The sequence below is a fragment of the Trachypithecus francoisi genome, unplaced genomic scaffold, assembly GCF_009764315.1.
Source record: "Trachypithecus francoisi isolate TF-2019V2 unplaced genomic scaffold, Tfra_2.0 Lachesis_group21, whole genome shotgun sequence".
In the NCBI taxonomy this organism is placed as follows: Eukaryota; Metazoa; Chordata; class Mammalia; order Primates; family Cercopithecidae; genus Trachypithecus; species Trachypithecus francoisi.
In genome coordinates, this window is record NW_022681467.1 from 55,059,998 (window position 1) to 55,075,827 (window position 15,830).

A 15,830-nucleotide genomic window follows, 5' to 3' on the forward strand; every position below is an offset into this window, starting at 1 on the left:
GAAAGCCTGACAACTTCCAACCTCACTGCCCCTGAGGCCACGAGAGTTAGGTTGGCACACATCCTTCTACATCTTTCTCCACTCACATACAAATACAGACAGACACATTTTTTTGTTGTTTTTTATACAAAGGCTCATATCAGATGTAGTAATCAGCAATTCTTTTCTTCTTAATATGTTTTGTACATAACTCCAGGCCAATATGTATATAGATTGTTTTAATAGTGGCATACAATCCCCTAAATCCCCTAGTTTGGATGTACTACTGTTTATCTATTCAACCCTTACTTTATTGATGGATGTTTATGTTGATGCCTATTATTTTTCCTACCACAGCTATTGCTGCAGTACATGTTCTTGCCTAATTTCCCAAAGAGCAATTGCTGGATCAATGGTTTTAAACTTATTTATTTCACCTTATAAGATACCACCAAATTACTTTTCAAAAACAGGTTTACTCTCCCATCAATATTTTTAACCGTATTTTTAAAAAGAAACTTTGCTTCAGCAAGAGAGCACACAAAGCCAGGGTGAAGCTTTGCTCTCAGAGTGGGCGGCGCATGTGAGTTTCTTAAATAACAAGAGGTCACCACCAATCGGCCTCTCATTAGCAAATTCAGGCCACAGATGTGTTGGGTAGCACAGTGCTACTGTTGTTTTGAAAACTAACTAGTTATGAATGTTTGAAAGCATGTGAAATACAGATTTCGACTTTTCTCCTGAAAAATAAACAGATCTGGTGAGCTGGACCCTCCAACCTTCATTGTCTCAGTTGTCAGCTACCCCTGGGGCCTGGGCTTGCTGTTTGGCCATTCCCAGGCAGGTGCCCGAATTAGTGATTTGTCTGGCTCCTGTAGCATTTGAGTTTGTGATCTTTGGTTTAAACTAGGGTTTCTCAACCTGGGCACTGCTGACATTTGGCGACACACCATTCTTTGTTGCAATGTGGGATGTGTAGCAGGGTCACTAGTCTCCACCCACAACATGCCAGGAGCATCCCCTCCACTCCAAGTCAGGACCACCCAAAATATCTCTAGACATCACCACTGCTTTGGAACCACTGGTTTTTAACAAACCCACAAAACGCATTTTCCTCAGTCAATTTTGAGATAAACTTTTCAAAGACTGTTCCTGGGCAGTTTTCATTATTCCACATGATGAAGGAACAGTGTTGAATTCTGTACAAGACCAAGCTTTAAAGTCACCGAAATGTTTCAAACCAGCCCCATTCACTGAGTTTGGAGAAAGTATTTGAGAGGAAAAAGTGATCAAAACACGTTCCTTGCATCTCAGCAATAGAAATGGAGAGATGGCGGCGATTACAGGTGGTTTCTGAAGTAAAAGCTTTACCTAATTACACACACATAAAAGATATAATTTCTAAATACTATATGAAGAGGGTTGAATACATCTCTGGCACAAAGGTAGACATTGGCTTTGTACACTTTGGTTTTCTTCAGTGGTTTCTTTTGTTCGTTCGTCACAGGCCTGGGCAAGCTCACCTCTCCCTCTGCAGTCTCTCTCCTGGGGCTCACATAATCCTCCTCTGAAGGGATTTCTAAGGTATTTGGAGCCAGCAGGAGGCCGGGGATGGGTCGGGGGGTCTCTCCAGAGCCTTCTTCTCTCTCTGTGCCTCCACTCTCCTTCTCTGACAGGACTTCCGACATCTTTTCTCATTAGAATTAATGAAGAAGTATTAATTCTTTCCCCAAAGCTATTAAGTCATAGTGCTCTGAAATTGCTGAAACAGAATAATTTCTCCTTCATTCTAGGGTGTAAATCTTGAGGAAAGATGAGAAGCTGTTTCAGGTATATCGATTATGTCCCAGGGAAGAGACCTGCATAGACAATTTTCATTTAGCAACAAGAAACTTAAAAGAATGATACACGAAGTAGATCAGCCAGTTTCTGTTTTGGCGTTCAATCTTGCAAATGGCATTTGCTTTTTTATCATCTTTTTTCCTTCTCCAATTTCATAATCCTATTTTCACTCTGTATTTTAAGGGCACACTCTTGATGTCTGGACATGACAGAATTTTTAACTTAAAGCAAAATTTTAAACACCGCTTTGCACTGAATTCAGGATTTCTGCGAGGGGAGGGTGGTTATCTTAATTGCCTTTCATCAAAGAAATAGAAAAGAGGTGAGAATTACTAAGAAAAATGGTTGCTGAAATAAAAGATTTGTTTATGATTACTTAGAGGCAAACTTTCAAAAGATTGTATTAGGATAGTGCAGAAATACCCGAGGCTGTACTTGATAAATCCATCTTTCTGGTCCTCTCCCACAACCCTTCCTGCCTGTGCAGCTGAAGTCGGGGCTGCTTTTCACTGCTTACCGCCCACTAACTTCTGATTATTTTTTGATTGGCATTGACATCCGACGTCTCCCGTTCTCTCTGCCTGAGAGAAATAAAACCTCTTTCTTCCATCATTTTTAGCCATTTTTCCCCCTAAAGAGACTTCATAAACAAAAAATGTAATAGGATTGCAGAAACAAATGAATGTACTGTTAAACTTCAGCATAACGTCAGGTATGCAACAGAGACCTAAAGAAAATTGGTTGAATAATTACATGAATAGATGATTCAGACTTAGAAAGCCGTCCAGGACAGGGGCGATGTCAGATGATTGACTGTGCACATGGTTTTACTCTTTTCCATAGATAGATGTTGGGTTGGGGTCCTATATCATGGCCACCGAGTACCTTCATGCTTTTTCTTTCGTGCTGTTTACCACATTTGCTTGGTGAATTTTTTATATAATTATTTGCTTACTGAATTTCTCCCCCCTTGAACTAGAATTATCATGTGGGTGTGTCTGCCTCATTTTCCAGGGAACAAATGCCCTGTGTTTAGCACAGTCCTTGGCATGGTTGTTGGCTGTGCTTGGTGCCCAGTAAATATTTAGCTCAATAATGTAGGCTCAAAAACAGGCTTAAAAATATTTGAATAATTAACTATCCACAAAGTGATTACTTTTAGAGATCTGCCCAGCTTTCTTTAAGTAATTGCTAGCACATTGTGGATCTTTTAATTCCAGGGATGCTTCTAAACAATTTAATCACAGATCAATTAATAGTCTAGGAAATTACTCCTATGTTCTTGTTTATATTTGCAGTTTGCTTAGAAGGTTGATTTTATAGACTCATTTTTAGCCCTTTTTAAAAATAATTCAGTCTTTGGAATCCAAATTCATGGAGTTTTGGTGTATTGGGACAAACCAAAAGAAATATATCAAATTACTTACATTTTTAGTGAATGATATTTGAGCAGTGTATTTATAGCATTTTAGTATGGCTTAGACATTAGGCAGCTGGAAGAAGGTTTGGCATTAAAGATGTCTACAGTCATGTTGTAAGTTTCATCATGTTGTTTATTTCATTTTCTTTCTAAGTATTTTACAGTTTCCTATAGCCTTTTCAAGATGGCCACATTTAAAATTGCTAGAACACTTTAAGCGGCCTCTTCCTCTAAATGCAGTCTGGCAATTATTTCTGAGGGAAATTATTAAAAACGCAGCCTTTAATCAGGGAAAGAACAGCACGGCACAGAGAGCTGTGATGAGAGATGGTCTCTCTAATAAAAGTCACATAATTGTGTAAGAGCAATTGAATTTCCGAAGATTGCATTAAGGCAGTGGAGTTTGTAATTTCTGAAGGTGTAGGAAGTGATTCATATAGTGTGATGCTGAAGCCTAAACGGAATCACATTCTGTGATTTAAAATTTGGCCAGGGAACTACTTACTTTTTGAAAAGGGCCATTCATTTAAAAGCAAGTTAGTGTCCTTCCTCAATAATCCAAATCAGTTTAACACACGTCAGTGACATTATTTGGGCATTTTTCACAATTATTAGAGATAACTCACTTTTCTCTGTAGACTGTAGGGTCAAAAACAAATCAGATCAGTGGATTTTCTTCCTTTGCTTTCATAGATGAGTCAGAAGTTATTGGTCAAATGTGCACATGACCTTTCTGCTTAAGCTTAAAAACCAAAACAACCTGTTGGGAAGACATTTGGCCAATCTGATTATTTTCTCTACACTGATTGGTTTTACTTCTTCATTGAATTGAATGAATTGCCTGGTTGTTTTGTCACTGTGGGGACAGAGCTTAATTCACTTAGAGTGAGCACTTGTGCTTGGTGAACGATGAGGCTAAGGAAATGCATATCATCACCATTAATTTTTGGTAATTTTTCATGGGTGAGAATGAAAATGTACCTTGAATCCACCTCTTTTTTCCCTTTCTACTTCTGGTGCTCTAGTCAAGCCATCTCATCTGGCCCCTAGATTATCCTAGTAAGCTTGTACCTGTTTTTCCTACCTCTATTCACCTCTCTCCCAAGTTTGGCTTCAAAATTTAAACTTCTTACCACAGTCACTTGTACTCTGCAAGATCTGAGTCCCTGTTGACTTCCCCCACATCATCTTGCCCCTGCCTCTTCATTCATGACTCTCCTTCCACATTGGCCCTCCATGAGTCCCTTGCTCCCCCAAGCTGCTTTCCCCTTTAAGGTCTCTGTATTGTTCCTTCTTTTGTCTAGAACATCCTTCGTGGACTTGTTCTTTCTCACTCCGAAGGTCTCATTTCTGATGTCGCCTTTCTGAGAAGTCTTCCTTGACTATATAAAAGTCGTCCCCAGTTACTCTTTGGAATAAGCCCCCTCTTTACTCTCTTCACTACCCCCTGCTTATGGTGACTGTAGTATGCTCCCCTCCATTTCTCATTAGTCTATGGAATAGCCTCCTGTTAATCGTTACTGCCTGTGATACTCTCATTTTCACTCTCGGTAATATTCCCGTCCTCCATTTGCTTCCTCTGTGGCCCCATCACAATATGTGTCTGCTTCCTTGTCTTTGCTTCTCTTTCCCCATTACAGGAGAAGCTCTTGAGGACCAGCGCCATCTTTGTTTTGTTCTTCTCAGACTCTTCAAGTTGGAGCATGGTGCCTGGGTCATTGAAGGGGCCCAGGATGTGGTTGTTGAACAGGTGAATGGAATAACAAAAGCCTCGTTGTGTGCCATTAGACTACCAGAGTACACGGGAGGGTCAAGAAAGATTGTGTGGAAGAAAAAAGCATTGCTTTCTTTCCCAAACTGTGCACTTCTCTACGGATTTTCAAAGTTGATTTGCTCAGGATTAGCACACTTGGTAATCTAGTAACTTACCCCTTTAGATATAAGAAGTGGAACTGTTCTTTTGGTTTAAGACGGAGGATGGAACACATTTATTTACCTCTACTTTTCTCTAACAACTCACAAGAGGTTAGTAATTAAAGGTGTTTGTAATGTACAAGCTCACAAGGAGAAACGACTTGGAGAAGAAATGATGCCACCAGTTTGAAAGCTGAAGCGCAGAGTCTGAATGGGAACTGATATAGCTGACCCCAAGGAATGGAATCCTGATTTAACAGTGGGAAGACTCCCCACAACTCAGACATTCATGGTACCAGGTGGGGCTGAAAACAAGATTGATTGAAAGACTAAGAAGCAATCAGACTTCAAATCCCACCCCGTTTCTAGCTTGGTAACTTCCTTCACCCTTGCAGAAGTCTAGGGGCTTAGTCTCTGGACAGCATACAAAATGCTGGGGGACACTTGGCGTAATTAGTTCAGCAGGGGAGTGAGGGGACTAGATTGAAAATGGGATTTGAGCAAATGTGAATACTGCATATGAGCCCCCAGAATCTCTTCTCTAATTTTGACTCCAGAATGCTGGCAGCCTGGCTTCTATTTTCCAGTCAGGAGACCCGAGGACTCTTCCTGTAGAAGCTGACCAGTACACATGGAGACCTGCAGATAACTACTTCAGGGTTCCCACTGAAACAGAGCAACCACACAACCTAACAGTAGGGCCCATGGTTGACCGATTGCACTTGTAAAGAACACCAAGTCAGCCTTTTCATGCCCATTTCCTAAACATAAGCAGCTAAGATTGCTGTATTTCTCAGGAAAGCCACTAACCTAGAGAGGAATAAAAACAAACTAATGGAAACAAAGGAATTTGGAAGACGGACTATGTAGGGGGAGGCAAACTTCAACAACAACAACAACAAACCATTATTAACATTGCTGGGGGTAAAAGAGAGGATGTTAGAGCCATGAAATAAGAACAGATGCTATAAAAAAAGAACATGGGAAAGAACTCTTAGAAATTAAAAGCATATAGCAGAAATAGAAACTCATTGGAATATAAAGTTGAGGAAATTCCCCTGAAGGTGAAACAAAAAGACCAAGAAATAGAACATCAGAGAGAAAAGATAAGAAAAATAGAAGATTATACTAGGAGATCCAATAACCCAATAAGAGCAGTTCTAGGAAGAGAGAAAAGACAAAACAGAAGGGAAAAAAATCAGAAATAACAGGTACATTTAAGAGTTATATTGTACGACGTGGTAACTATAGTTAATAACAATGTTTTGTATTCTTAAAAGTTGCTAAGAGTATATTTTAAGTGTTCTTGCCAAAAAAAAGATAAGCATGTGGGCTAATACGTATGTTATTAATAATAAGCTAATTTAGTCAACCTACAATGTGTATATATTTCAAAACAATGCATTGTACATGAGAAAGAAAAAGGAAATAAAGAAAAACGGAATCACATTTTTCTAAAACCTGAGGACATGATTCAGGTTGAAAGAAATGATTGAGTGCCCAGATAATGAATGAAGATAGACCCAGACTATGGTAACACCAGAAATAAAGAAGAGCCTCGGGGATTCCAGAGAGCGACAAACAAAAAGATTTCATCCGAAGGATCATGAATCATAAATCATATTGTCTCCAGACTTCTCAACAACTAGAACACAGTAGAACCATGTCACAACCCCAAAGGGAAATGATTTCTGATTCAAAATGTCATATCCAGGCCGGGCGCGGTGGCTCAAGCCTGTAATCCCAGCACTTTGGGAGGCCGAGATGGCCGGATCACGAGGTCAGGAGATCGAGACCATCCTGGCTAAAACGGGGAAACCCCGTCTCTACTAAGAAATACAAAAAACTAGCCGGACGAGGTGGCGGCGCCTGTAGTCCCAGCTACTCGGGAGGCTGAGGCAGGAGAATGGCGTAAACCCGGGAGGCGGAGCTTGCAGTGAGCTGAGATCCGGCCACTGCACTCCAGCCCGGGAGATAGAGCTAGACTCCGTCTCAAAAAAAAAAACAAAAAAAACAAAATGTCATACCCAGCCAAGCTGCCAATTGCATCTAAAGAGTTATACTTCATGTACCCTTTCTCATGAAACTACTAGAAGTTTTGTGTTAGGAATACAGGAGAGTAAACCAAGAAAAAAGAAGTTGTAGAGGTTCAGGAACCAGGAAAGAGGTGAAGAGAATCAGTACAGCGGAGATGAAAGGAGACCCTGAGCGCACAGCCATGCTGTAGAGAAACACGGTCCACTTGGAGCAAATCAGAAAGTTTCAAGGAAACATTTCTCAGGGAATGAAATGAAACCCCAGACAATTGGAGAGGCAGTTGGAAAATGATTTTAGAAATAAGTCCATAGAAAACTCAGCGAAATTTTTAAAAAGTAAAATAATTAATTCCAGGGAAAGCAATTTTGGCAAGAAAGGCAACATAATCATGGTATACTACATGATTCAGTGCTGACAGGTAATATATAATAATAGATTATACACACACACACACACACACACACACACACACACACAATAAACACGGAATATTCGCCTAAATGAAAACAGGCCATCAGTGTTAGAGAACTGTTGAGAAGATAGAGAGGTGGAATGTGTGCTTGTGTGTGGGGTCATGAAGGTGGAAGAGGGGGGAAGCTGGAAGAAGAAGGAAACCCTCCTCTCTCCCCATGAGAAGTCATAGCTACTACTTCCACAAGATATAGTTCTGTAACAATGTTATTAGACATGAAGGAGATAAAAGTCAAAAGACTCCCAAATGAGAAAAGATGGATGGGTTGGCAGGGGTTGCTGTTTTTCTTAATACATAGTTAGGCTTGACTTTTCAGACTGCACGTGTGTACCTTTCATCAAAATAAAAGCAAATTTAAAAGTGGGTCTAGTGCTTCTTCTCTAGTGACACAGTCGTTTTAAGATATTTCCCTGATCTCATATCATGATGGAACCTGTCCTCTCTGAAATTTTGTGATCCTTTTGACTGGTCTGCCAGGTCATTAGTGCGGGTGAAGGATGAGGGAAAGACAGGTACGAGAAATGCTGTTTTGCAGATATTGTCAGGGCCCTTCTTTCTTTCCACAATCACAACAATAACCACCACAACAAAACAACAGCATCACAAAAGCCAACCTCATCCCTTGCTGCCCAGCACTCTAGTGGGAATTAAGACATGGTTTATTTCTAGGTTCCCACTATACATCGATTGAAATGTCTATTCTGACTACTTTGTAATATGCCCAGAGAATTCAAGCTGATCTAAAATTTACCCAAACAGACATGACCAGGAATACAACTCTGATGAGAAAAAGCAACATGAAACATAGATATATTTTATCATATGTATCATTCAGGGATTTTTCTCCTTTGAGAACTGGTTTGGCCATTTCCTTTTTTCATAGAGTGGATGTATTTTGTTTGACCAAGCGTGAATTGGTTGGAGATAAATTGAGTTCTTGGACACACCCTGTGAGATGAGGGTTAATGAGCTCAGAGGCGATCATGAAGTCATGGGCCACCTCCCAGGAAATTACTCTTTGCTAATTTTATAATTCCAGATGTACGTAAATGTGCCTCTCCCCTTTCAGGTCTGAATCTGCAAGAGGAGCCATCTCATGCCACCACAGAATCACCTCCTTGTTGTGGGAAGGAAGAGAAGAAGGAAGGTGACTGCAGACAAACCTCAGGAACCCTCTCTCTTGGTACAAGTTCAAGGACTGTCAGGGAGATGGAGAAACGAACTGTGAAGGTGGGCATGATGATTTTGAACTGCCCCTACCTATTGCTGGTCTAGATTTATAGCTCTGCTTGTTCTTGTTGCTCTTGTTCAGTGTGGCAGAACTTGCTCGGATCACCTTATGAAGATTCGCCTCACAGAAAGCCCATTAAGACAAACAAATAAGTCAAAACATTCTGTATCAAATGACTGAGCAGCTTTGGTAGTGCAAACATTGGGATGATTTCTGATGGTTTCTTTAAGAAAACCCAAGTATGCTATTACTGCACACCTGAATAGAGAGATGGCTGACAGGTGCCACTGCAACATGAAGTCCCCCAGACAGATTGTGGGGCTGCGTGTTGAAAACCACTAAAATACGTATCCAGACCACACTTGGAAAAACACTCATCTGGAAAAAAACAAAAACAAACAAACAAGCAAAAACCTTCAATACACAGTCCTATAAAATAGTACATCTGCTTCATGAGCAGTAGTGACTTAAAAAAGGAAGCTGAGAACTGGTTAGATAATTGAGCAGTTCTGTTTTTCACAAAGCCAGATAAAAGCACAGGATCTCAGCAACCTATTTTATATCAATTGGGAGCTTTATTCGAGTTAATGCACCAATTAGTTATTAATGGAAACTTACTGAGGGCGTCATATTGAAGTTCACGCTTGGTAAAGAATCATTAAGACCTCAAGACCTGTTTTCATTGAGGACTACGTTTCTGACCACATTTTTCTTTGTACCAATTAACCTTTTTTCCCCCCATTTTTTCCCTTTGCACTTTGTTGCAGGATATTTCTCCATCTGCTGGTGAGCACAGTGACTGTACTGCTCACAGCACTGCTGCCACATCAGGATTATCTCTGCAATCTGACACCTACCTGGCAGTGTTTAATGACGCGCCTCTACCCCCTGGCAAAGGTCTTGACCTTGGGTTGCTGGAGACTGAGCTGCCGGCCTCCCAGGATCCAGTCTCAACAGATCCCAAACCGTGCATTTTCTCAGATGCTCAAGGGCCTTCTTTCTTTGGGTCCAAAGGAACTTTTCCCCGCCACGACATTGCTACCTCTGTGGCTGCCATTTGTATATCTCTGCCAGCGAGAACAGATCACATAGCCCAGGAAATTCACAGTGCTGAACCACAGGACCACAGCCAGACGGCGGGGAGGACTCTGACACCAAGCTCCCCGGACAGCAAAGCCACAGGAGAGGGCAGAGCACAGACCCTCTTGCCAGGGAGACCTTCATCTGGACAAAGAATTTCAGATTCGGTTCCATTGGGGTCAACTGAAAAAACTCATCTTGAAATACCAGCTTCAAGACCAAGTTCAGCTAGTTCACACCACAAGGAAGGGAGATACAAAACGTTTTTTCCTTCCAGAGGCCAGTATGGGTGTGGGGAAATGACCGTCCCCTGCCCCTCTTTAGAAAGTGACGGTAGGAAACGTCAGGTATCTGAATTAATCACTCGGAAGGATTCTGTGGTTCCTTCTAAGCCAGAGCAGCCCACAGAAATTCCTGAAGCCCCTTCTAAATCCCTCAAGAAGAGGAGTCTGGAAGGAATGAGAAAGCAAACTCGAGTGGAGTTCAGTGATACCAGCAGCGACGACGAAGACCGATTGGTTATAGAAATATGAAGCTTCCAGGGAAAGATGGTATCTTTGGTCAAAGACTGTGGATGCTTCACAAGTACATGTTGTCAGGCTGGCGGAAGAACTAAACTCGATCTGTGAAACACCTACAGATTAGGAAAGCCATTTTGAGTTATTTACAAGCCAGCTCCAACCAACTCCTGACCCCCAACTCAGCCGCAAGGTTCCCCAGCTCCCCTTGGGAGTGCTCTGCTTATGTTCATATGGTGCCAGGCAGGGCAGACATGGCAAGGAAGCGAACTCCGGAAATGGTCAACGTGCACAGTGACTGGGCCTTGACTCCCAGCCTCCTCTTCTGCACCTGTCCCCCACTGCCTCTCTGCAATCAAATGGCACTAACCAAGAAAGCCACAATCAACACGTGTCTTCACAAGTGGATCCCACACAGTCGAGGCAACTGGCTTTCTCCGTTAGTAAACTGAGGGTTTGCTTCCAAGGTAGACAGCGTACTTGGGATAATAGGAGTAGCTTGACAAAGAGACAGGGGTGTGAACTGGGCACAAAGATACTTCTGTTCATTTTGGAGACAAAATTCGGATACATTAAAAAACTGAAGCTTGTTCAGAGTATTCACGTCCTTAATGGAGTTGTAAATACACTTCAAAATGCCTATGATCCGGTGAAATGCTGATTACTTTTAAATGTTGCACAAATGGTCAATGCTTATTTATGGTCAGATACGCAAGTACATGCTCTTGTGCCTGGTGCCTTTGCTGTGGAGATCTCTGAGACCGTTTTTCTAGTTCTTGCAAAGGAACATTGTGTTAAAAGTTAATAGAAGTGTCTCTCTGTAATGAGTCAGTTTTTAAGAGGGAAAAATTCACTTATTTTCCTCTGATTCTTTTTATCATATTGTGCTCTGAGAAATTTCAATTAGAGGGTTACATTTTAGTAATCTGTACAGCTTAAACTGATGCCTGCTCATCGTGACGGGAGCTTTTTAGATTTCCTTCAGAAGCTTCAAGGATACAAAACTAATTGGAGTTTTGACGCTGTTTTACATCTCAGTAATTTTATTTTCGGGGCTTAGTGTTACTTTACTGTCAAATTAAATCAGCGTCTGTATTGTGCACGTCAGAACTGCACAGATAAAATTCCCCAGTATTCCAAGCCAGTGCGCCCCTGTGCAGAAGAAAACAGCAGATCTACATCAACCAGCCCAGTGAGGAAAGCCTCAGACCCACTGCCTTCCTCTCCCCATCCTTCCATGGGAGAGGAGAAACTTAAAGAGGTTTACATTGCTGTATTTCAATAAAATTTTATACTTGCTTTTGGTATGATTTTGTACAATTTGAAATTTATAGCTGAGCTCTTTTGGTTTAACTTTGATGTAATGATGTTCATATGACATCTTGTACTTCAAAGACATGGCAATGCAGAGCATCTCACACATACGAATACACTTTAGTCAGTCTGTGCCTGTGACTAACTATGGTCAAATTTCAAGTATCTTCATGTGAATTTTCCAATTTTGGTGTTATTCATAGAAAACTTCAATGCCAGACCAGCTTCCCTGGTTACTTAGTATATATTTGTGACCATTTCATATACACTCATAAATATCCAAGGATTTCAGGCCCAGCCAAGAAAAACATAAGAAGGGAGGTAAAAAGGATATTGGACATTCACTTAGTGTACTTTTTAAACCCAACAAAAGTGATGTGGTGATTATCTCCCTTTTTGAATGATTCATGCCACTATAATGAGAGAGGCAGTGTAGGCAAAAGGTCTGAGTCTTGGATGGAGATTGAAGTCCTGACTTTAGCTGGGAAATCTTGGTTAAGAGTCGCTCTGTACCTCAGTTTCCCTAAGTGAGAATAAGAGAGTTGGACAAGATGAATATATCTCCAGGTTCCAATTTTTCTGAGAATGGTTGATAGAGAAGCTGCTCTGTCCTTAAAATGCGTAGACTCAATGGCTTGAAGATATTCCCCATGGGGAACCGTTGCCAGGAGGGCCTTGCATGCAAGAAGTTTGGGTGGAGACAGTGAGGAACTGAAATGCAAACACCTTCCACCAATTATTGCTGTGAAGAACCTGAGCCTGAAGAAGCTCCTTCTAATTTTCTCCCCAGAGTTCCAGATTTTAGGGTGCAATCATCTGGCCTATACATGTGACTCATAGTTCAAAAAATTAAAAGCAAAACCAGAACTCTCCAGTAGGAATGGAGAAAACCTATCTGTAGGCTGAACTGGCTCCTTTGTCTTAGGAGTCACTGGTCAGGGGAAAAAATCTGTTGTCCAGGCCCCTCCTTTCTGGGTGGCTACTGTGGCATGAACGGGATCACTGGCTGTAAATCAGTAAGTCATAGCTCCAAATAGCACCAACTTCAGGATAATGGGGGAAGCTGTGTCCTTCTAGGAGCCACCGTTGCTGGCTCCCAACCTGGGTCAAATATGGCAGAATATTGATTTCATCTCTAACTCCCTGTGTCTCTTACAAAGGTAGGACAGCTAGCCAGACCACCTTGCCTCGCTGGTCTTTGGCTAGTGGCTGGCAGTGTTTACAAGTGTACCTTACTTTAGATCAACATGAGTTTGTGAAAAAGCTGTATTTCAATGGATTTTTTAAAATTAAAAATGTATTTTGAATGACCCTAAGGGAGCTGGCTCTTGAAAAACATCCTATGGTAAAGATTTTTTTTTTTTAATGAAGAATCTTTTTATAAAGCAATGAACAATCTCTGATTTTATAAATCTTAATTTTCCTATGGATTTCTTAAAGCGAAACACAATTATAAGAATACATTTTAAGGGTAACATCAACAACCTAGAACCCAGTTTGGGTTACTGAAAATAAAATGTCAGTATTATCAATTGATAACTACTGCAGTTGTATACTCTGCAAGTGTGTACTGCATGATGGTTAAGGAAAAACAAATTTATTTTGGAACAAAGCAACCAGAGTTTAAAGATCAGGGATTTCCTTCTTTCCCCAGTGCTAATTTTCCAGTGTTAATTTTATTGTATCTTTAGGTAAGGGTCTTAACCAACTGATGCCTCAGTTTCTTCCACAGAGAGTAGTTACAGGGACGCTGTCATGAACTAAGGAAAGGGCACTGAATTTTTTTTGCCAATCTCAAAAGTGACATTTCCCCATGATGTTCAAGACTCACCAAGTTTCTCTCTCCACCTGTACTTACACCCAGCTAAATCTTGCTGTTAAAGATGTATGGAGGGAAGAGGTTTCAATCCTCCCCTCCTTGGCAACCCACATTGTTAAGTGACTCAAAGTTATGTGATTTTTAGTGGACAACTGGAATCCTCCTTCTTGTAAAACACAGTGAAAAACAGCTCATCTCTCCTGTTAGGCTTAACCCTTGAGATGTGAGACAAAGCTAATAACCCCTTTGGTTCACATCTCACAGTAACCAGGAGAACCTATGGTTCATTTGCCAAGTGATTAAAAAAAAAGATGGAGGAGAGTGTCTCTGAATTTTAATGAAAACACTGCCAATAGCATGGTGGTAACCTAGGGTAAGTCAGACTTTTTCTTCCTGAAATCACTCTTCTAAAGCTGAGACTGGAAGAGGAACCTTGTAGAAGCACACTGTGACCACAGTTCTTGGCATGAAAGATAAACAATTTGCAGTCTCATGCCAAAAAGTATTTCCTTGCATTTACATTCATTACTTAGAATGATCACATTATTCATTTTTTTTCCCCAGCACAGAAATTTGCATTTTGCACAAAATTTGCCTGGTGCAGCAGATTTTTATAGTTATGGAAACTGTCATCATTATCGGAATGTGCTGCTGCTCAACTCCCCAGACATAATTTAATATGGTGAGGAGAAAATGGCCTGCCTGGCTCCATGGGTGATCATATTTCTACTATTGCAGCAAACTGGACTTGTGTATTTTTCCTCACTTCAGTTGTTATCCCCATAGTTCATGTAGGGAGGCACTTTGGCTTTTGAAACACGACATTTCTCAATACTTAAGCACAATTTCTTGTCCTTATTTTTCAGAACCCATTAAATATAAGGGTCAGGACCTAGAAAATCTTATGTGCTAGATTTCTACCCTGTATGATTCTTTTCATCCATGCTTTGCACTTATGTGGGAATATACATAATTTGGTCTGAAGAAGTGTAGGAACAGTCGAGCACATTACTTCACCATTGGAAGAACAGTAACTAGGGAAAAACATCAGCCTCTGCCACTTGGAGCACTAGAGGATGACGGAATGTCTTGTATATGCGGTCGACTGTTCAGGATTTACTACTCAATTGCTTGTTCACAATCAGGGAATTGATTGGCTTCTGGGTTGGTTGTTGAAATTTCTTTCTTTACATGATTAAATTATTTTGTTTTGATAAAAATAAAACTTAAAATGCAAATGTCTCATGTGATTTGTTAACATTTTAACTAAAACCATTGCAAACCATATTCTTTATGAATGGGACATCTGATTATTCCTAATCATTGACCCAATGCCTCGTCGGCCATATTGGTATCCCATTCCACTCAACAAAGGGATTAGGTCATGTCCAATGATCTCATTTTCTTGTGGTGCTTCCTTTTCACACATAGCTTGTTTGTCATTATCTGCCATATTTTATAGTCTGTAACTGGGGAATCTGATTTTAAATTCTTAAATGTAGCGAAACTTTGAAGCTACAGGAGGGCACGATCCCACAGTGCAATAATCCAGAACCTTTTTCCGTTGGAATTGATGTTTTCTGGACATTTAGCATTACTCATTAACAGAGAAAACATCCTTAAATCAAAATCATAGCTTGTTATGAGGGTGATATATGTACTCCTTGCAAGAATAAGTAGACTTACTTTTACAGCCCAACACAATATTATTAGTCTATTTACATATTTCTTGAAGACACTTGAAGTCAATGAGGCGTAATTCATTGGAGGGAAAAGTGGGATTGAGGATATGGAAGGAACAGATATACTAACTGATGGCTCTTAATAGCTTTTTTCCAAACTCATCAAACTGTAATCGCAATTATTATAATTAATCTATTTGTTCCAAACTTCAGTCATTTGAGAACCATCTTAATGCTTTTTGCTATATGTATCAAGATGCCACGTATGGGTATATTTTTTACTTAATACTTTTATTTAAATTATCTCTGTGTTAAAGAAGCAATTATTGCCCTAAGCAATAATGTCTATGAAAACTTGTTGAATTTTCTAGTTAAGTATATTTTCAAATATGCATTAAAATATAGTAAAACTATTAAAAACTGTTCATGTGTCGGTTAAATATCATCTTCATATTACCAGTGGTGTACCCAGTGCACTTGGGGAAACATCGAGATAACCTAAACAGTATGTTTGCTGTTAGG

At 40.4% G+C, this 15,830-nt stretch overlaps 1 protein-coding gene across 4 annotated transcripts in view; it reads left to right on the forward strand.

The window, feature by feature from the left end:
* ZNF831 (zinc finger protein 831) overlaps positions 1-14,864 on the forward strand; it is a 118,626-nt gene extending 103,762 nt beyond the window's left edge. For all 4 annotated transcript variants that reach the window (XM_033186929.1, XM_033186930.1, XM_033186932.1 and 1 more), the window contains 2 exons: positions 8,734-8,894; positions 9,663-14,864. In XM_033186929.1, the coding sequence (XP_033042820.1) occupies positions 8,734-8,894; positions 9,663-10,508 (1,007 nt within the window). In that variant the 3' untranslated portion in view covers positions 10,509-14,864. The remainder of the gene's footprint in view (positions 1-8,733; positions 8,895-9,662) is intronic.
* The last annotated feature ends 966 nt before the right edge of the window (positions 14,865-15,830 follow it).